Source organism: Platalea leucorodia (assembly GCF_965183815.1).
Source record: "Platalea leucorodia genome assembly, chromosome: 7".
Classification (NCBI taxonomy): domain Eukaryota; kingdom Metazoa; phylum Chordata; class Aves; order Pelecaniformes; family Threskiornithidae; genus Platalea; species Platalea leucorodia.
The window spans coordinates 26,497,039-26,519,128 of NC_138829.1; the positions used below are offsets into that span (position 1 = coordinate 26,497,039).

The 22,090-nt window shown below is 55.5% G+C and overlaps 1 protein-coding gene across 1 annotated transcript; it reads right to left on the minus strand.

Moving 5' to 3' along the window:
• Positions 1 to 318: 318 nt before the first annotated feature.
• On the minus strand, positions 319 to 5,714 carry BATF (basic leucine zipper ATF-like transcription factor). Its single transcript, XM_082318630.1, has 3 exons — positions 5,468 to 5,714; positions 3,542 to 3,646; positions 319 to 767 (listed from the first exon to the last, which is right to left on the minus strand). Exons 1-3 carry the CDS (start codon positions 5,531 to 5,533, stop codon positions 561 to 563), a joined length of 378 nt encoding a protein of 125 aa, XP_082174756.1. The 5' UTR covers positions 5,534 to 5,714; the 3' UTR covers positions 319 to 560.
• Between the last annotated feature and the right edge of the window lie 16,376 nt (positions 5,715 to 22,090).

Genomic DNA, 22,090 nt, shown 5'->3' on the forward strand with positions numbered 1-22,090 from the left:
ACCAGCACACACAGGGCTGTTCCCTGAACTCCAAGCTCTCCCCTCCTGCTGCCTGCGTCCTCACTGTGTCATGCCAGGCCTTAGGAGTGGCTCAGGTCCTATTTTGGAAAGAAAGAGTTAAGCATTTTCAATCTTTATTTTACAAAAATAAACCAGTTTTGCCCTGGTACTCTGTGGCCCCCAACCTTCCCCTCTGCCCCTGCTCCCATTCCTCTCCCTGGAGCTCCAGCTGTTGCATGCCGCAGCCAGTCGTTCACATGGAGGCTGCCTGTGCCACACGCTCCTGCCAGTGTCCCCAAGCAAGCACTGGGGAAGGGGGTTGGTGCCCATTTGCAAATGCCTCCTCTTCCCAGGATCCAAGCTGGAAACTGCCCAAAGATGCCTCCTGGTGGCTCTGCCATTTCTGCACAGGGAGCAAGTCTTAGGCAAGTCACTCAGAGTACACACTTTGAGAAGGGGTGTCCGTCCGTCTGTCCCTCTCCCTTGGATGGAAAAGCAAGCCCCACGAAGTTGCTTCTTGCTGTCGGTGGAGCCAGCAGGCTGCCGTCCTGCTGGCTGGCTCAGTGCTGGAAGCGTGGGGAGCTGATGTGGGGCTGGTGGAAGGAGTGCGTGGCATAAAGCACTTCTGGAGGCGGTGGAGGGGATGTCAGGATGGAGCAGAGCGGTTCGTGGGAGCTCAGCATCGAGGCAAAGTGCTTCATCTCCTCCGTCAGCTGCTTGATCTCCCGGCGCAGGGCAGCATTCTGCCTCTCCAAGTCTTCGCTCTCCTGAGGAGACAAAACCACAGGGGCTTCCTCAGTGCGGGAGCCGCCGGAATGATCTGGGAACACGGGGGTCGCAGTCCCGCGCCTCTCTGCCCCGCAGATTTTCCAGAATGACATGTTTCCGGTAAATTCGGCACAGAGCCGCGCCTGGGCAAACCCCACTCCCCCAGCCGGCCAGGCTGGGCTCGGGTGCGGACACGATGCTGGCGGCCCCAGCCACGCTCCCCGGCCCCGGCTTACGAGAAGTGACTGTGGCGTGCTCCCGCCCAGGCTTTCTCGCTCCCTCTCACGCACACGCACGCCGCCGGCCGCTTCCCGGGCCGCCCGTCCGGGGGGAGGGTGCACTGAATAACCGCCGTCTTTAACCAGAAAACCACCTGCCACAGGAAACCTGTCATTGCCCTGGAAAGAAAAGACTCACTGCTTCCTGCTAGCAGCCGGGGAAACCAGCGGCACGGTGGGGAGGAGGGGGAGACGCTTGAGTCAGAAGAAAAGAGAAACCAAGGCCTCAGAAGAACTGAATTAATACTGTTATTAATGAGAATAACAACAAAGGGGTTAATAATGATGCTTAGCCTTGTCTCAACAATCCTAAGAGCATCGCAGCCTTTGCTACCTCTACTGCTGCCAAAGTCCGGTCAGCTCTAGGCTGGAGCATCCCAGGCACCAACCAACCATGGAGCCAGCAGCCTGGGCAAGACCAGAGGAGGGAAGGAGGATGCAGTGGCAGGCTCTGCAAACTCAGCCGAGACAGCTAAAGTGGGACCTAGCGCTCTGAGGCCCTGGAAAGCTGCACCACCACCTCAGGAAAGTGAACCTGTCACCCCTCCACTCAGCTCTCCGCTGCCATGCTGACTTCTGACGGTGCACGCTCTCTGCGCGCAGGTTGAAACGCACCCAGCAGCTACAGCAGCTGTCACAGGAGGAGCTCGCACAGCAGATGAGCATCTCTCAGACGTGACTGCATGCTTTGGAAATCATAACTGACGTTGAACTCAGGAGCTGATGGGAATCACCCAGGGGCCGGGAGCCCCAGCCTCCCTGTGACTCATTCCCCCCAAAACACAAGCTACAAAGCCCTGGGGCAGATGGAGCTGCTCGCTCCTTTCATACCACCATAGCTCAAGCCGAGCCATGCTCTTCTGGGCAGAATCACATCAGAGAAGCGAAGTCCGTGATGCAGAGCCAACCAACGGCAAAGAGCACTCAGGGAATGAACCCAGGAGCAGCAGAGGGTCACTGTCCGCCAGGAATTGGAAAAACATTAGCAAAAATTCACCATCCATCCTCTACTTGCCTCCCTGCACTTCTCCAGCTGCCTGCCAGGATCCTCTCTGTCTGAACAAAACTGGGCTTAGCCTCCCTGGTCCCATCCCCATGGGAAGGCAAGGAGTGTGTGCTATCAATGCTAGCTGAGCAGTAGTAATCTCGTAAGCAAGTGGTTTGTCATCTGCTCTAAGAAGAGCAGCCCAATTCTTCTCGGTGCATAGCTAGGCAGGATTTTCCTTGGGGAGGATCAGAGCCCACATCCACCGCTAGGATTACCTTGGAGAGATCACCGACCCCAAGGAAAGGGTGTCTCTTCACCCCTCTCAGGCAGTCGCCCAGAGCCATCACTGCTGACAGACGTAACGTAATCAGCCTAGAGCCATGTCAGCTCTAGAAGGATCATCAGGTACTGAGAAAAGAGTGAAATCTCTGTCTTAAACCCAGCTCCAACCATGGACTGAGGGCATTATGTAAGGAGGAAGGTTCAGGACCGGCTTCTCAAGAATTCTTCCCAAAAAATGGGGCTCTGGGGGGAATATGAAGACCACTAAGTCAAAGGATGTTTTTTTGAACATGAGCCTGACTACCACTTTTCAAAGGGCAGCCAAGCCCAGCGTAGGGATAAAGATGGTCTCTGCCCACAGCAGGCTGTGTGTTCTGCATCCTGCCTGCCGGTGGCCCAAAACACGTGGGACTGCACTTACCAACGTGCAAAATGCAAAGGAGCTCAGCCTCTGTGCTCCAACACTGACCACACACTCCTGCCCAAACACACACAGCCAGAAGTGACCAGCCCTCCTGAAAAGCAGATGCCTAATTCCTCACACTGGGAAGAGCTGCAGGGGTGCCCACAGTGCCACAGGAGGAGAGTGGGACAGCAGGATGAAACCAAAGCGGGGAAAATCCATGCTAACCAACAGGAAAAGCCTCCAGGTACTGTACAGTGTTTAGATGTAGAAAGGGGTACAAGCACTACCATGGAAACATTTAAAAATATTAGAAAATTATTAATATTTATTCATCTACGCTGCACAGCGTCTCAGGGAACAGACCAGAGGAGGTAGCCCATTCAGCCCCACATCGCACCATCATCCATACCAATGAGTACAAAGTGCTACCATCTCAGAAAAGCATCCTTGTATGTTGTTGCACCGCTGTGTAAGTGACAGCATGAAGCACAAACCCGGGGTGAGCCAGCCCGGGTGAGCCAGTGCTTTCAAAGAGCTTCTGACTGAGCCGGTCAGAAGAGGTTAGGAAAGGAAATTGGTAATGTCAGATTGAGAGATAAAGATGGATTAAAAAACTAGCTGCAAAACTAAATGCTTTGGTGGCAGTCGTCCTGGGCTGTATGCTCTCGCTACGAGCGCTGACTCCTACATCCTGCCCTGGCCTCACTTTTCCTGTCCTGCCTCAACTGAGCATCTCTGCTCCGAGTCCCCAGGGGAAAAGCACGTTGTCCCCTATGTGAGCCCTCAGCACCAGGGATGGGGAAGGGTGGGAGTGCTCACCAAGTGCAGCGTGTCTGCTTTCTGGGTCTGCCGCAGGCGGCTCTTCTGGGCAGCAATCCGATTCTTCTCCCTCCTTTGGACTTTCCTCATGTCATCAGAAGAGTCCTAGGGAAACAAGGCATGGAAATGACTGGGGCATCCCCTCCCTCACCCTGCTCCTGCAGGGCAGTAGGTGGGAAGGGGACACAGCAGATGATAACATCACTGAAGCACAGGACATGGGATACACACCCTCAGCACCAGGATAAAGCCATACCCCAGGGATGTGTGATGCTTTTGGCATCCCTGTTGCCAGGAGGGGCAAGTCTGGTACCCTTGGGCATCTCAGCACAGCTGGGAAATGACCACTCTACCTTCATCAAGGCACAGGCCTGGGATGTGGCTTGAGGGACCAGAGTAAGGACCTCTCCCTGGAACACAGACAATTTGAATTCCTTGTACAGAAAACCTTTCCCTTCCCTGTCTCTCAGCAGGGATATGGCACTGCAGACATTCCAGGTCCTTGGCTAAACTATCTCTCCAGAGATTCAGCCAGTGTTTTCCTCCTTTCATCCCTGTAGGTCCCACCCTCTCTCCATCACCCTTCTCCCTCAGGCTTTATTTGTTGCAGACCCTTACAGTGCAACGTGGCCCCTGCTTTGTTTACCTAGACAAACTCAGAGCTTTTGGATTTTCCCCAGGTCTCATTTGCTCCAGCTCTCTGATCTCTGTGCTTGCTCTTTTCTGGAGTCCCTTGGTAGCAATGCCTGCAATGCTGACTGCAGCACTCCCAAGCCCCTTGGGCAGGGGAGAGCACTGGTCTCCAGGTCACGAGCCTCATGCAGCAGCCGTTCTCTGCTGAGATCTGGTCCTGCTGCTGCCTTCTGACAGTTGAAACCGTCACACAGTCTGTTTCATCTTCTATTTTCATATTGCACTGCCTCTTTTGTGGACTCTCTAACATTCACACCACCGCTTCTCCACAGGACTACAAAACTCAGCCACAAAAGTTATCTTCCCAGCCCATCAGTCTGTCCACATCCTCTCCCCCCTCCACCCCGCCCAAGATCTTTTCTTTTCTTTGAACTTAACCGTTTTATCCTTGCCTTCAATACCCTACAAATGTCTCAGATATGGCAGCTCCCACATCCTGAACCAAGTCCAGTCCCTATCCTTTGGCAACCCCTGTGCTTTGTCCCCTTCTCTACCAGGATGCCTCCCCATCCCTGGTTGCAAGCCCAAAATCATCTGCCCTGATCATCCCTAAGACTTCTGAGCAGAGTCTCGGGTACTTGCCGTTGTTGCCAGCCCTGGAGAAATGGCAGATGACAGATATAATAAAGCTCAGCCAGCAAAGGCAGTGGAAATACCTCAGACTTGTGTCAGTATCTGCCAGCAAAAGACCTACCATTAAGGTATCCCGTGCAACAAAACAAAATCCCTCTGTCAAGCATGACCAAGATGAAAAACCTCTGAGGCTGAACAGAAAAGAAAGCAGACCCAAGGTGACAGGGCTTTTCTGGGTCCTGAGTGCTGTCCGTGGCAGTGGGAAGCAGGCAGGCTGCCCCTGAGCCATCCCAGTCCATGGCAAGGAGCTGCATGCTCAGGCTCCTCACCAGAGCACCGACTCTCACGCTGAAGCTGCCTGCCCAGCACGTATCGCAGGGCCCACCGTGCCCAGGGGTCCAGGCTTCCCCACTTGCCCCTGGCATAGTGCCAGGTAACCGGGCCTCCTCTCGCCACCCACACCCAGCTTGGTGGCTGGGGCTCCTGCTGGGGCTCTCGGCTCAGCCCCGCATCCCTCTCCCCACAGCCGTTCCTAGAAAGCCCCGCCATACTGCGCTGTGAAAACGCCAGCGGTGGGTGCCACCCTTCCTCCTGCCCACCCATGGCCCACCCCAAAGGACTCTCCAGCCGGGGGGAGCTGGGAAAGGGTCCCCGCTTTACCTGCTTGCTGGGAGGGGGAGACTGGCTGAAGCTGCTGGAGTCGCTGCTGTCGGAGCTGTGGGGCATGGCTCCCGTCTCTGGCTCCCAGGGCCTCTTCAGCTTCCTTTGTGCTCTTGGTGTGCCTGCCTTCTGTCTCGCTTCCCTTCCCTCTCACTTGCCCTCCTCTGTCCCCCCTGAGGTGGCCCTTGGCTTCCCAGCTCTCGTCCGTCCCAGAGGCACGCTGTCCTCCTGCCCCACGCTCTGCCACTTTCTCTGCCTCTCCTCTTGGAGCTTCTGCACCTTCCCTTTAGGTCTCGGCCTCCTGTGGTTTCTCAGAACCTCGGGGATGTAAGCTGAAAGTCACGTGGCCGGAAACTTTAAGGCGAAGAAGAAAAGTTACAGAAGAAGAAAAAAGAAAAAAAAAAGAAGAAGAAAAAAAAAAAGCACATCTGGGAAAAATGAGCTTCAAAATAGCCTGAAAAACCCCCGAAAAACACCTTCAGGCGGTTGAAAAACAGCGAGATGGGTTTTCTCTGAGACAAACAGCAGAGATGGAAAGGAAGAAAAGCCCCGGCTCTGGCTGCGAAACCTGGACCCTCAAAGGAGGGCAGTGCGGAGGAGGTGCTGCCGGGAGCCCCAGAAATTCCAGGGGCACCGTGTGCTGTGCCAGCCCTGCACGGGCAGGAGGTCGGTCCAGCCCCGGGCAGCCTCCGCCACCCCAGCCCAGCTGGGGAAATTCCCAGGCAGCCACCCACCTCCCCACAACCCACCCGCCCCCTCCTGCCGCCCCCGACACCATTGACGTGGGTCCCGGGGAGGGGACGGGTACCCTCAGCGGGTGCCACGTAAATGCTGTTTGTGCAGATGGCTCGCGTGTGTACGATGAAGCACCGGTCCCACCTAAGAAGAAAGGCTCGGGATCGTAGAACATTTGGACCGGGTTTGGTAGGACTGGTATTTTCCATAAGGCAAAGCTTTTCAGCACTTTAAAACATTCATTAGTACCTCACCGCTGGCCCATAAGGGGAATATCAACCCTGGCACACAAATTAAAGTGCTGTAAACTTAATGGTCTATGGCCCCAGAAGCTAAACCTGAGACCTAATTCTCACTCCGTGCCATGGTATGAGCTTGGCTACACACGAGGGGCTGTGAGACTGTCATGCAGGGGTCCTGACTCCCTGCCTGCTCCCCTCTAGCCCCCTCTCACCACACCTGGCAGTAGAAGACGTGGGTCAGGACTATGGGGTGACAGGATCATTACGGCACGTTGGAGGTATTTACCTTGCTATTCTCCCTCTGCCAGAACCCAACTTGGGCACAGCCCATGCGGATGGCAGCAAAGAGAAGCTGCTTTGTATCCCCTTGTTTCTCCCCTGGTCTGTGCTGTGTGGGACTGCTTCCATTCCTTCCTACGAGCCTCAGTAGACTGAAGATGTGCAAGCAGCCCCTGGGACAGCAGTGCTTCAGGAGTGCCCTCAGGGTACCCCATGCTAGTGGCTCTGGAGGTGACAGTGCAGGAGCAGAGAGTGCCAAAGTAGGAGCCATTTGCTTTCTGATCTGCTCATGTCACCAGAGCCAGTGGGATGAACCAGGGCCATGTGCCAACAGGCTCTCCATCCACAGACAGGAGCACACATCTTCAGAGCAGCTCAGTTCTCGCATGTGCCATGAGGAGCAGATACAGAAACAGGCATGAACCCATCCACAGTAACCCAATCCTGTGGAAAGCAGCAATTCCCAGTTCCCACTTACTGGTTTTCATTGCATATTGGTGTTTTGGTTGAGTTTCTCCTGCCTCAAGCAGAAGCACCGAGCAAGTCTCAGCAGCAGGACATCAGCAAGGGCACTTGAGATGCAGTTGTCATTAGGGAAAAAGCATTGGCAGCTTTGGGTTCGCAGCCTTATTGCAGCACAGAAAGCACACACGCAAAGGAGCACAGGCTTGGAGCGTGTGCAGACTTGTGTGGGCATTGCTGGCATTTCTTCCCAGCCCTGCCGCTCATGGAGCCAACACAGGGGCAAACATGGCCAAAAGCGAGAACCGCGTGGGGCTGGCTACGGGCTGGGCGGCTGAGGAAAATTGCCTGGCCTAGCTCTAGTAGCAAAACCGCTCCGTTTTGGCCCATTTCCCTCTTTAGAAACATCCTGTGGCACTGGTGCGCTACCCTTGGCCCTATCATCTGAACATTTCACATTTCATTGAATGTATTTTTTCTTCGGGTGTGCTGTAGGGAAATGCTAGGATCCTCCACTCTTTCGAACGTGGCTGCAAGGCTTTGCTTGCTTGGCATGAACCACCCTGAGGGACCCCATCTCCTGGCAGTGCAGCCCCCCTGTAGCAGGCAGGGCTCCCCTGGCACGGCCAGCTCCGGGAATGGGGCAGCCGAAGGCACCGGTGAGACAAGGGGCTCGCGGGGAGTTTTGTTCAGGCCTCCCAAGGCACCGTGAGCAGCACAACCATTGAAGCATCCATTCGCTCGCTGCATCGCTACACTTCCTCTGAACTCTGCAACCCCGTGCAGCACTTCCTTTCCAGGAAGCACGCCGCTGGATTCCCGCTCTCCCGAGAAAACCCATGCTCCTCTGCTGGTCAGCGGGTCTCAGACACCGCCTGGCTCTCACTGCTCTGCAGGCTGCTGTTGCTCAAGGCAGGACGGAGGGGCATCCTTCCTCAGGGAAAAATATCCTTGTTCCATTATTGGGCAAATAAGCTGAATTGCCTCCTTTTGTATCTAGCGAGGCCGGCAGCTGAAGAGCGGTGATCTGGAAGGCAGCAGGTGCATTGACAGGAGGCGGTACAGGGAAGCTAGGTGGCCTGGCAGGAGCTGGACGGTCAGTGCAAAACTGTCCAGAACATGGCTATGGCAAAGGCTATTCTCTGATCCACAGGAGGGAAGTTCTGAGCTGCACCCTGGTTTGCCCAGAGCTGGGCTTTTATTAACAGCTGATGGAGAAATCTTAGGAGAGAGCAACATCACGGGAGAGAGTTTGGACACTTGGTCTTGCTGAGTGGGAATAAGACAGCATCCCTCCTCCCTCCTTGCCCAAACACACTCCTCGCCCTCAAGCTGGCTACGATGCTAATGAACTCCTGTCACTTATGAGCCATGAATAAATGTGCTGTAAATGAGACAGCGTCTCCTGGTACAAAGGTGGGCAGAGCCTTCACAGCGTTCCCCTGGGCTGGGCAGGACCCATGTTGCCTCCTCACAGGCAGTGTCCCATGCCGTTCCTCCGGCTGTGATCCCGCGGCCCAGAGCAGCAGAGATCACCAGCGTGGCTCCACCAGCGTCCGCTCACGGCTCTCCAGGTGCTGCCCTGGGCACCTGCTGCAGGCACAGCATGGGGAGCTGCTGTCTCCCCCCCAGGATCTCCCTCACCCCTGCTATCAGGGGAACCCTGAGGAGCCAACCTCCTAATCTCTGTGCTTGATTTAGGTGACTAAATTTACACCATGAATAACATCCCCTGACCTTCCCTCTGGGATCGTTTAGGTTTCTTGATCTTAATCACAGGAGCTGTGAAATCGCTGTCAGTAGCACTGGATGAACTTGCAAGCGTTAAGTTACTGCCACACCAGCAGCTTGACGGAGCAGGGATATTTCCAGAGGTTTTTAGGGGAAGGATGGGGCCATCCAGTTCTGCATTTGTCTGTTCTGAATAACAGCAGGCACTGCTGAAGGGAGTCCTGTTCTCTCCAGGACAGAGCAGCTGCAGGGAGTCTGGACGCTAGGCTTAGCGTGATCTCGACTGCCAGAGAAATGGTTTGAAAGCAGCAAGATGCAGTTCAGCAAGAACAAATGCAAATGTAAAGCAAAGAGAGATGTAGGTAGAAGAACTGGGGAATAACCGACTGGGCAGCAGAATGGCAAGGAAAAATCTGGGGGTTGCAAAGCATCATAAACTAAAGCCTTGCCAGCAGCGCGGAGGTGTTGCAAGGGGGCTGGGTACTGGCCTGGGGTGCTGGGTGAAAGGCAGAGGAGATGGCTGCCGCACGCTGCCTGCGCAGGGCCAGGACCTGCTCAGAGTCCCAGGTCCAGAAGTGGAAAAGTCCAGAAGAAAACAATACAAAGGATAAATACACAGAAATCTTGCGCTGAGAGAAAGGAGTGAAGAAGTTGGGTCCATTTAGCCTAGAAAAGAGAAGTCTTGGGGGCGGGAAGTGGGTGGGGAGGAAGGAGCAGTCTTTGCTAGGTTGTAATGGAAAGGGTGGTCAGCTGTTTTCTGTGCAGCCAGCGCAGGATAAGACGCACAGGGCTCCAGCTGCGGCAGGAAAGGTTGAGGTCTGAGGTTTGAAGCAAGATGAGGTCAGGAAGACCTTGGGATGGGCAGTTCAAGCAAGTTATTCAAGCCACTTCATATGAAGAGGCTGGGAACAAACCTCTGTCGGAAAGGGTCCAGGTTGAATCCTGCCTCTGTAGGATGGGTTAGAGTTATTTTTCCTTATTTAGACCCTGGGAACATTTAAAAAAAAAAAAAAAAAGCTAATAAGATGGGCTCCTCAGAGCCCAGAGAGCACATGGGGCATTTCTCAGCCTTATCTGCAGCCAGTCCCTTTGCCTCCAAAGTCCAGAAAGGTCCCTATGTCCCACCTGGGCAAACAGCTTCCTCAGCACCAGAGGTTGGTTGCTAGTTTCCTTGTAAACCTGCTGCTCCAGCCCTCTCACCTGCTGCAGGCTTACGGCAGCAATGTTCAAAACTGCATCTCACCCCATCCATCTCCCCCGTCTTGTTTGCATGACCATTCAGTGCATAGTGCTATTTAAAAATCCAACCTAGAGCAGCTACCAACTTCAGCCTCCTGTAAACCACCAAGGTTGTTTCTGCTTCGCATGTAGCATTTTATGCAAATAATGTCTTACAATATTTGGACAATTACAATAATTTGCTTATCATTGCCTACATGAGTTTGAAGACTTTTGTGTGGGATTCAGCACTGATAAGAAATGTTAAGTGAATGGTGACACTGAACAAAGTCCTTGCTCTCTACCAAACAAGCTTCTGGCGTGTCCCGCTCTGTCAGCACATGTTGGTCCTGTCTGCAACGTGGGCAGCTTCCCTAGCTGGCAGGATGGCTTGTCTCCATCGCCAGGGAGAGCTGAGTGAGCTCCATCTCGGCTGAGCCGAGTGAGTACGAGAGCAAGGTTGCGGCAGGAGAGCTCAAGCGTAGTCCCACCAAATTCATCCCACCCAGCAGACAGCAAACGCCCATCACACAAACACTTTCAGCCCTTACTGGGCACAACCTGCCAATGTACAGGAAACAGGTACTTTACACCCCAAATGTCTGATAAATGACAAGGGCTGTAAGTCAAACATGCAAAAGTACGGAAATCCCAGAATTAGCTCCCTTAAGCACACTGCATTTACACCCTCATGCCATGTAACATGCTGTGCTTTATAACTGCATGAGCCACAAAGATTTCTTCCCTGGGATGGCTGCGTTACCTTCATCACTGTCCTGTGGCCAGAGCCTGCTCCAACGTCCTGCTTTTCCATTTCTTCATGAATTCTCTCTAGTGCTCATCACTGCAGCACTGTGTGAGTACTTCAGGGCTATTAATGAAGCTGTTTTCTCAGCCACCTTTTCAGGTGCGGGGGTGGAGTTATCCCTATTTAACAGTTGCAAAACAAGAGGCAAAGAGAGATTTAGGTCATAAGTAATCATTCATTTTGGACACATAGTTTGAACCAACTAGGATCAAATTTTTCAGTGGTTTTAGCTCTATATAGCACTTTATTTAACCAAACCCCAGCTCCTGATGTCTGTGACTGCAGCTGCAAACTTTTAGCACTTCTGTAAATCAGCCCCGGCAAATGAGGAACACGCTGCTGCTGCTGTGAAAGCTCTTGCTTATGTGGCTCACCAACTCACAGAGTAACTTCGAGGCAGGGGCAGACACAGACCCAGCTCTCCAGGGAGGCACCAAGTATCTACCCAAGAGGCCCTCCTTTCTTTCTGCAGCCCCTTGCTTCACCAACTGGACAGGAGTTTCCCAGCCCTGCTCAGAAAAGAGGCAGCCTAGCTGACCAGCGCAGTGTTCCCTCTGGCCGAGGTCCAGCCTGGGTGCTGGAGAGATGGCAATCCAGGGCAAGATGCAAGAGGTGATCATATGCACAAGACAGCTGAAGTTAGGTTGCCCAGGCAGACCCATTTCTGGGTACTTGGCTTTGCCACTTTTATGGGGTTTTTTGAATTTAATTAGTAATGCTTTTTACGTCTGTATTTTAAAAGAAGGAAACTATAGAAAGGGAAGGCCAAATGTGTTAGCTTTCCAGATATGGACATAGAGCTCCAGGTAGCTGGGGTCCATCTGACCCTGCTGGAGGGGGAGAGCAAGCCTGGCCAGAGCCTCCCAGCTGAAGCGTTGGCAGGAGGTTGTCAAGGTCTGACCTCCAACACATACGGGAGTTTCAGTCTCAGGACACAGATAATTAGAGTTCAACCCAGGCTACCCAAGGGATGAACCACAATCTCCTTCTGTATGTCCTGTACATATCGACTGGCTGGGTAATTAGTTGAGCATCCTCTGATCTTTTCCTGGCCAGGACTTAGCAGCTCATGAGCAAGTACTCAGATGTGCATTTACATGGCTGTTCAGGTCAGCAGATCCCAAATCCTGGTAGAGTGCATCCATTGAAGGCCAAACTTTCTCTCACTGCTCTCTTCACAGGCCCTGTCTAGCTTCTGGGATCTGGCCAGAAACAGACCCAGGCACACTGGATACGTACACACTTGAGGCACCGAAAAGGCTCAGCCACCAGACGCCCCCCCAGTCAACCAGGGCTTCATTGCTTCCGCCGCCTGGGGCTGAGCCCACCGGTTGAACTATCCAAGCGCATGGACGGGGCGTGCAGAGGGTGCAGATGTTGTCTGACGGTTTGACTCATCTCGGTGGCAGTCTCGTTCAGTGATGATGGGGAAGGCCCAAAGAGGAAGGGCAGTGACCCGTTTAACCAGAAGGGCTGATCCACCCAGGGGTAGACTTACTGGTGCTGGTAAGGGGCCATAGCCCCACCTTCCTTCGTGCTGCCCAACGTGCACATTTCCAGGCTACACAAGGGCAGGAGAGACGCGTGGCTGTCCAGCCCTGCCACTGTGGCAGCAGGACCCAACCTTGGGCCTCTGCTAATGCTGCAGCAAATCCAACCACAGCAACCAAGCAGCAAAAATTGTGCTCCCAGGGACTGATCACAGCCTGACAGGGCATTTGATGTTCACTGGGCATTGGTTGCAGCCATGTCCCATGGCATGGAGGTGGAGGGTGAATGAATTACTTGTCTCTTAAATTAATGCATGACTTTTGATTGTATTACATGGCTGCTCCATGATGCCATTCAGAGGAAAATGTTCTTCAACACCACCCATCATCATAAAACATGTTCAAGCCTCCCAAGGATTGAGTACAGCTTATTCAGGGCATGTTCTTGCAGCTAGACTCCGAGACACCCATCTCAGCAGGAGATGACTGCGAACAGCACTCATGCTAGTACTGTATTCCCACCCCAACGGTATCTGCTTCGCTTTTGGCTTAAGGGGGGTGTATACACTGGTTCTCCCTTCCCCCCACCCCATTTGGTGGGAACGAGTGCTTCCCAAGCTCTTTGGCTCATGTCGCGTGGTTGGAGGAGGTGTTCAGCACAAGTAGCAGCACTGATGTGCGCACGTGCAGTGAGCTTGCGCCCAAGGCATGCATGGTGCTCGTACAAGCGGTGCTGGAGCACAGCGTGTCAGAGGCAGCATGGGGGAGGACAGGCAGCATGGAGCAGAGAGGCCGTGAAGGAGAGGGCAGGGGAGCTGTGCAGAAGCTACACTTGGCGCCCGTGCAAGTAGCGCTGGTCGGCAGTACCGCACTGGCAGAGTTATCAAAACACACACAAATGCATATAAGCCCCCTCTCCCTGGGCGCTGCGTTGGCACATGCTGGTGCACCCGCAGGCTGGCATGCACAGCTCCCGCCTGCTGGCAGCAATTCGGGAGAGAGCCCATCCCAAAGCAGGCTGCCAGGGGAGGCAGCGGCAGAGCTGAGCCCCTGCCTTGTGCCTAGTCAGTCCCTCCGAACCCCCCACCAGCTCAGGGCTCCTCCATGCCTTTTTGAGAGAAACACGAGGAGAGAGGCTCATGGTCCCCTGCCCGGACACGAGGGAGAACCTGCTTAGTGCTGGCTATTTCAGAGGGCTTGCGACCCCCCCCAAGTTTCGCAGGGGGCTCAGAGCAGCAGACAGAGGGAGGCAGAGGGGACAGTTTCAGATGAGCACCGATCCTGTGCTTTCCACTCTCGCATTTCAGTGCCCCAGCATGACAGAGGTGCTCCTTAACCAGCCTCCCAGGACATGGCTGCTTTTCCTACGGCTTTGGCAGTGGCTGCCAGTGCCAGTGCCCAGACACAGCTGACCTGTGGGCTCTCAGCAGCACCTCATCCCCAACGGTGCTTTGGAGACGGGATGAGGGAGAAGTGCTGCACACTAAGCTGTGTCAGCAGTGCTGCTGCCAGGCCCTGGCTTGAAGAGCCAGTCCTCCTGCCACCACTAACAACTGCCAACACTGGCTTCAAAGAGGGGAGAGAAAAAGACAGAAACTCCTTCCTGCCCTTCTTTACCTGAATGCCAAAGTAGGTGTCCGAGAACCATGCCATCTTCTATCTTTTTTAAGCCAAACTTTGACCTGAGTTTTGGGTATCCTTGTTTTTCATATCAATACCTGTCCCCTTGTGAGCGCTCTGAAACTGTTGGCCGACAGGGCATCTTGTCCACCTGCACAAACCAGTTTGCTGGCTCTGTGAGAAGTGTGTCAATTTACCAGTTTGAAATGAGTTGTCTTTCCATTTCTTTGAACATCTTGTGAGGGGGTGAGCAGAGAAACAGACTTATCTTTAAGCTAGGCATTGCTCTGTACATCTCTCTCAGGCGGCATTTCACTAGTTTCCGCTCTAAACTAGTGGGACTTTTAGTCTCCACATAGGGAAATTTTCCTGCAGCCCTAATTTAGGTCAGCGCCCATCTTTGGATGTCTCCTGTTTTCACAGCAGGGCAACCAGAAGCAAACACAGCACCCCAGGAAAGCTGCCCCACAGCCATGTACGATGGTATTATGGGTATAAAGGATGGATGTGTCTTCATCCCATTCCTCAAGCAGCCTTCCTCCTTTCCCCACTGCTGCACAGTGAGCGGGACCCACTAGGCAGCTCCACCCTGAATTTGGAGCACAGCCTTGAACCCATTGGCACTCTCATCTAAACCAGCTAGGTGCCAGCTGGCGCTTAGGCGTGCTCCAGAGCGTGGCTGGGAGAAATGCTGAGGTGCTGCTACCCCAGCGTACAAACCCAGCCACCGAGCAGCCCCGGCCCTTGCAGCCCCGGTGCGTGGTTGCTATCAGGTGAAGAAATGTGCCCCAAAGCCCTGCCTGAACGAGGCTCCATGTCACACACGCGGTGGCCCGGCAGGGTACGCTGGCAGCTTGCATTGCTCCTAAAACTTGTGCACATGAGCCAGCAACTTGCAGGTGTCCTACAGGCAGCAGAGAGGGTGCCTGCAGCCACATTTAAGTCAGCTCTGCACCTCTCCCTTGCAGACACAGCGAACACCTTGTACCTGCACCCAGCAGAGTTTGTCTGAGCCAGTGAGTTTGGTTTTTCCAGCCTGTAATGCTGGCAGCATGGGGTGCCATTGTCCTGCCTGGTCACACAGCAGTGCCAGCATGCACCAGCACCTTGACTAGCTTAGCCACTCATCCGTCATCTGCTGGCTGGAGGGGGTGAATGAATCAGGTCACTTTGCTTACAGGGAAGGTCTGCACAGAAGAAAAGGGATGCCTCACTCGGCAAACATCTACGTAATGCAGCAGTGACTCTGCCTGGAACCCACGGAGTTTACCTCTGTTGCAGAAACCGGTAGCCCACATACTGAGAAGCACTTGCCGATACCCACACGTTAGGTGTAGCGCAAACCCCCTCTTGCTAACTGTCTTGTCACTGGGTGTTCAGCATCACCTTGCAATGAGCTGTCAGTAGCCATTTTATCCTCAACCAGAAACTACGTGTTAGCCTGCCTAAAGGCTCCACTGGATTTGGGAGCCTGCGCGCCTGCGGCAAAGCCTTGCCGCCCACTTCCTCCTGACAACCCCTGGCTGTTTCAGCACAAGCAGGTGTCCAGCAAATCCAACCAGCCCGGACGATGCTGCTGGAATTGGGGCCATGGCAAAGCAGCGGCAGGAACTGCAGTGTCAGGAGTCAGGACTTCCCCTGACGGCGCCACAGATGACAACTCAGCAAGTTCATTCTGCAGAAACTAGATAACATCAGCACAGGGTGGTGGTTACTGGCAAAGGATCCTGTTCCTGAAGCTTCATCTGAGACGTGACAGGCTGCAGTGAAACCTCGCTGTCACACAGACCCAAACTCTGCTTTTGCTGAGACCCACGCGGGCTTCTGGAAGTAGCTTCTTGCTGGTATTTCCTAGGAGCTCCAGCTTGCAGTGCTGGGAGCCAGGGCTGGAAAAGCCCATCAACTTACTAACATGGGGTCTTTTTGTCTAGCAGAGTCCCTTGAGCTGGACAGGGATGTGGAGCTGTCAGTCCTACCCACCTCCTGCCTCAAGTGACAGGAGTTTTTCATCCTCCCCAGGGGCTAACCTTTCCCTAAACCCCATGGCACCCTGCTCACGCTCTGCACGGACAGCTGGACACAGGGCTGGAGAGAGGGAAGCCATTCCTTTACCTGATGGGGAACTGAGAGCCTGTCTGCGCAGAAACATTCAGGGTGGCTAAGCTATATTAAATCTGGAAGTGACTGAAGTGCAAGAAACCCCTTGGCAGATGCTCTTATTCAGAATTAAAGTGGTCTTGGTACAACTGGGCTCACTCCCTCCCCCTGGGCAGGCTTTGCTCACAAAGAGCATATCACCATGGGCAGTCATACCCACTGCCCGCTCTGCCAAATGCATCCCCCATCTGGAGACCACTTGAGTAGGTCACTCCACTTAAAAAAGCCAAACCAAAGTAAACCCACTTTAACTCAGCAGCAGGGCATCTGGTGGAGGGTTTTTACACCACCAGACCCACCTAATTTGGATTAACTTCTTGCACACCCTGACAGACAAACTCAAAGGCTCAGTGATGTTAAGCTCTCTCATCCTGAAACCACACACTGCATCTGCAGCCAAGCTCCGACCCAAACTCGGCCCCAGGCAATGCTTGGGCTGCAGAGCAGGGTTTTGGCCTGTGTGAGCTGCTCTGTGCCTCCATACCAGCCCCAGCTCCAGCCCCAGCTCCTCCTCTGCCCTCTCCCCATCTGTGCAGTGAGGAGCTGAAATGTGCCTGCGCTGAGCAGGAGACCCAGCTGCGTGCAGGCAGAGCCACCGAGGCTGCCGCAGGCACAGAGGCTTGGGGAGGCATCGCAGGCACCGGCTGCACCTGGAATTAAAATCCACTCGCAGTGGGGGAACTGTAGCACTGGCTACACCTCTGACAGCACCCGCCCTGCCTGTCCCCACGTCCCAGCTGGGAGAGGCCCCTGGCCACCCCACCAGCCACACGGTGCGGGGGGGCTCGTGCCCTTCACCAAGGACAAGTGACCCACCCGGCTCTGCCCTCTGGGGCAGTTTCCCAAGCCCAGCAGGAGCACGGTGCCTCCATGGCGGCTGGGGATGCCCATGGTCCCATTCCCATGGCTGGTGCCTGCCTCCCACCAGCTCACGCCCATGCTCCAATTACCAGCAACCAGTGATCACAAATAAGCAAAAAATGTACAAAAGGACAGGGAACCAGGTGATATTTTCAGGTTCATGGAAGCTGCGGTTGGATTTTCTCATTTGTCCGCGATCATCCTGGCAGTGCAGGAGTTTTGCCCGGCTCCAGTCCTGCTGCCCAGCCATGGGCCGCGCCAGTGCCAGTGCTGCTCAGCACAGTCTGGCACCCGTGGTAATCAAAGCAGTTTCCGTGTCTCTTGGTAAATATCAAGGCTGGGGATTTTTGGGGCTTGTTTTCCAGCAACTTGAGTAGAAGAACCAATAAAGACAAAGATAAATGAATACCTGTTGCCCCTGGCTCAAAATGAAACAAGAGAGGCAGGTCACTGGCAAAGGTTAGTTAATACCATTTACCGCAGTGTCACGGAGTCGCCCTCGGCCCCTGCCGAGAAGGGCAGAGGAGGCAGTTTTTCAAACACAAAGTGAGACTGATACTATGAAAAACTGCAAAGTAACGGCCTCCAAGCATCCTTTGCCTGTGACCGGCCGCGGGCCGGGGGGGCTGGATGCCCTTGCCCCCAGGCCAGCACACAGGGACTGGCACCTGCAGGGGGACAGGGGCAGCAGGTGGGGAGAGGGTGAGAAGAATAGGAAAGGAAGGGAGCCACGACCAAGCTTTGGGGAGCACGATGGGCTGCTGAACTGCTCTGGGATGAGCTGGTTTCCGGAGAGAGGGGTGAGGAGCTGGCAAGACCCTTGTGGGGAAAGCGGGTTCCTGCTGCCCATGGGCCCTGGCACTTGCCAGGGATCTGGCAAGAAGGGAGTCAGGCATGGAGTGTGGAGCGCTCACACCAATCTACAGTAGCTGGACCCTCAGCCCGTCACCCCAGCACTGCCTCAGGCCTGGTGCTTTGGAGCAAAGTGGCACCTCCCTTTCCCTGGGGGAGAAGAGGTGAGAGTGGCTTTGCAGAGGGAACTGGGGCTAGTACATGAAGGACACCAGGGAGCTGGGACAGGAATCTAAGCAACAGAAATGTGATGGGGCTCATCTGCCTGGGCTTCAGGAAAAACGTGGTATCATGCCCTGGGGAAAGCTCCTGCCTGAATTGGTGAGCGTGGGAAGGAGCACAAGGGTTATGACCGCAATGTGGATCTCACGAAACAGGAGACAGCCATGCGCTGGCGGGGGCTGCTGGCACCCCGGGAGCTACTGCTGGTGGTCCCAGTTGTCGAGCCACCTCAGGTATCCTGCAAGCAGAGGGGCCTGCAGGTGAAATGGCTGGGAAGCCCCAGCGATGCCAAGCAGGCTCACATCTCTGACGAGAACCATCTGACACTGCGGGATGGCACCACCATAGAATCACAGGAAGGTTTGGGTTGGATGGGACCTTTAAAGATCATCTAGTCCAACCCCCCTGCCGCTGGCAGGGTCATCTTCCACTAGATGAGGTTGTTCAGAGCCCCGTCCAACCTGACTTCGAACACCTCCAGGGATGGTGCATCCACAGCTTCTCTGGACAACCTGTTCCAGTGCTTCACCACCATCAAAAAGTTTCTTCCTTATATCCAATCTAAACCTACCCTCTTTCAGCTTAAAACTGTTGCCCCTTGTCCTGTCAGTACCGGCCCTGAGAAAAGTTCCCTCTCCATCTTTCTTATAAGCCCCCTTTAAATATTGCAAGGCTGCAATAAAGTCTCCTCAGGGCCTTCTCCTCCCCACGCTGAACAACTCCAGCTCTCCCAGCCCCTCCTCACCGGAGAGGTGCCCCAGCCCCTGCCCATTCCCGCGGGCCTCCCTCGAGCAGGTCCGCGCCCCGTGCTGGGCCCGGAGCCGGAGGCCGGGCCCCGGGCGGGCTCCCGCCGAGCAGCGGCGCACGCACAGCCGGCGCTCCGGGACAGGCGCCCGGGCTCCCCGGCAAAGGCCGAGCCGAGAAGGGCCGGGGGGGCGGCCCGGCGGCCGCCCAGCGCCCGGCAGCACCCACCGGCTCCCGCCGCGGCAGCCCGGCCGCCCCGGCCCCGCTCCCGGCGGCAGGCGGCGCCCCGGCCCGGCCCCGCCGCTCCCGCGGCCGCGCAGCTCCTCCTGCCGGCGGGCTGGGCTCCGGCCGCCCGCACCGCCCGCGGGCCCGGGACCCCGCCGCCTCCGCCTGTCCCGGGGAGCGCCCCGGCTGCCCGGCCCCGGCTGCCCGGCCCCGGCTGCCCGGCCCCGGCCCGGAGCGGGGCGCGGGGAGCGGGGCCGGGGGCGGCAGCGGCCGCGGGGTGGCTTAAGGGGAGGCACCCGGGCGGGAAACGGCGAGGCCACGGCGGCTCGGAGAGGGACCGGCACCGGGAGCAGAGGGGAGAGGGAGGGGAGGGGTCGGCCGCAGGCGGCTGGCTGCTCCCGGCGCTTCGCTGGTCCCCAGTCCGTGAGCCCTGCAGCGGCCTGCAACGGTCCCATGGAAACCTGTTTGCAGCCGCCCCGTGTGCAGGGTTGTGTCAGCACAAGCGGCCTTCAGGCTGGACGAGGCGGCGAGTTAAGGCAGGAGGTCTGCGTGCCAGCAGCTGCAGCGGGGCCGCGCTCCTCCAGGGCTCTGGTGCCCGGTGCCAGCAACTGCAGAGACCAGCTAAAACCAGCTGTGGGAGGAATCCACAGGTCTGCGTGTGTGTGTGCGCGCCCGTCAGGACTCGGGGTTCAGCCTGACGTCTGGCTGGACCGGGGACGTGGAGCTGGCGGCAGCCTCACATCTACCCGGCTATCGCCTCCAGCACCAGCGGCACCAAGCCCTGTCCCAGAAGTACGTGACACCATCAGCCCTGCGCCGGGGGTGGCCCGCGGTGCACCCAGCACAAGTTGTGTGGGTGTGGGATGGCCAGGAGGTGGCTGCCTGACCTTTGAGAAGTGTCTCGTGTTTTCCCAGCAAAGCCGCATTACCAGCCCTTGCATGAAGGGCACCCAGGTGGGAGGACATTGACATGGGTACAACCATCGGTCTTTGGGTCTGGGAGCACCGTTCTGGCATGGAGCAACATGGGCCGTGCCTGGCATGCACCCGCTGCTCCTGCCTATGCCCAGGAGATGCCACTGTAATGCACCAGCCTGAAATGTGTCCAGCGGGACCGCCTGTCCCATGGCAATATCTGTACCTCTGCTAAGGGGGGGTTGGAGAGGGCACATGCTACCAGAGTCAGGAACATCAAATAGCCTAACCAAGTCCCCTGAAAAGAAATGCCCTAAACTGAGTGGCAAACCCCTTGGTACTGACTGGAATGCAGCAAAAGGCTGTTTGGAGGACATACAGGAGACCAGGCAAAAACCTATCTGGGCACTGCCAGGGCTCAGATAGCTCCTGCCTGAGCCTTGGCTGGAGGAGCTGAGCATTAAACTGATGTAGATCCATCGCTCTTCTGCTGCTGCGGTTCCTAGCTGCTTCTAGTGTGCTTGGTTTCAAAGGGCACCTTATATTTCTCTTTCAAGCCAGCTGTTTCCATAGCAGGAAGTTTTACTGCAGCGTGGCCGTTCGCCAGGGAAGGGCCATCGCCTGGAGCCGCGGCACTGCCAGTGCTGCTGGAAGGTGCGTGGCAGGCAGGTGAGAGTCCCCTGACGTGGAGATGAGTGCACAGGCTCTCCAGGTGAGAAAAAGCACGAGATGCCTGTGGCTGGACCATCTGATGTCCCACAGGGAGATCCCACTGACCACTGAAGAGGAAACTGATACTTGCAGGAGCCTGGAAATTCATTACCATGCATACTCTGCAGAGGGAAATAAAATCCTGAAGAGAGAAGCAGGCCCAGCAAGTGCTCTGCATCCTTTCAGCAGAGCTTGATGAGAGGCATCGTGTTCCTCAAAGGATGAAGACTAGCTCCTGACAGCAGCTGAGAAATGGGTCAGGTCTGAGCCACCGCTGCTGGGTCTGGGCAGAAGGCAGCGCAGAGGGACAGCTGCCCTCAACGGCTGCACAGCAGGCGGTGGGAGCCAGGCCAGACACGGCTTTTCTCCACCAGCTTTGTTTCGGGTCCTGTCCTTGCACAGCCCTCTAGAGCACCTCAGCCAACAAGTCCTCCCAGGGCAAAAACTTTCCCTGTAACAGATCCAACATGCTTCACACTCAATAAGGCAGCTGGCAGCATTTTGGGAGGTCCCAAAGACAGAAGTTATAGAAAGGGAGGGGAAATTCATGAAGAAAGTATGAAACAGGGAAAGGACTACTGTCAGATGTCTCTGGAGGTTAAGGGCTGGAAAAAGAGGCTACAGAGAGAGAAACATGCACTAGAGAAGCAGTCATGCTCAGGGAAGACCTCCCATGCTGTTGTCATGCTTAGGTCAAGCTCATCTTCTCCCCAACACCACTTCAGTGCTCCTGGCTGGAGTGTGCATCTGTACCAGATGCTGAAAGCTTCTTTCACCTGCACTTTGCATCGAAGTAGCCTCACCCACACTGGTAACGGGTAGTACACTGACTGGGAGAAGACTGGGTGCACCACTGCTTCTCTGAGACAACCCTCAGTGATGCCCACGTGTGAGATGGGGTCTGCCCCAGTCCAGACCAACGCGCCTTCCCTCTGCCTTCATATCCAAGAGTCAGGAACACAGCAATAGTGTCAGGGCTTGGTTATTCATATGGGGATGCTAACTCTTTCAGTCCTAGCATCTGAAGCACACCTGGCTGATTATCTTCTCAACTTCTGCACCCCTGTGCTCTGGCTGAAGCCCAGGGCAGGCTTTAGGAGCTTTCCCAGCACATCAGTTAGGGGCCAGGCTAGGACCCAGCAGAGACCCAAAGGAACTGTTCTCCACCTCCTTCCATGAAGGGATCACCACCACAGGGACAGAGTGACAGCTCCCCCATCTCTTTCTCATCCTTGAAAGGAGTTCAAGGTTCTGTATTCAGGCCTGAAACAAGAAGGACCAGGTGAGATGGTCTCCCTGCCCCACACCTCTGCCTTTCCAGCTGGCAAGCCATGCCCTGCCCACCCTCTTC

Bases quoted from the DNA above. Each gene is read 5' to 3' on its own strand.
- BATF (XM_082318630.1), bottom strand. From the start codon at position 5,533: ATGCCCCACAGCTCCGACAGCAGCGACTCCAGCAGCTTCAGCCAGTCT. The intron at 3,647-5,467 runs GTAAAGCGGGGA...TTGTTTCCCTAG, and splicing joins CTCCCCCTCCCAGCAAGCAG to GACTCTTCTGATGACATGAG. The intron at 768-3,541 runs GTGAGCACTCCC...TTGTCTCCTCAG, and splicing joins AAGCAGACACGCTGCACTTG to GAGAGCGAAGACTTGGAGAG.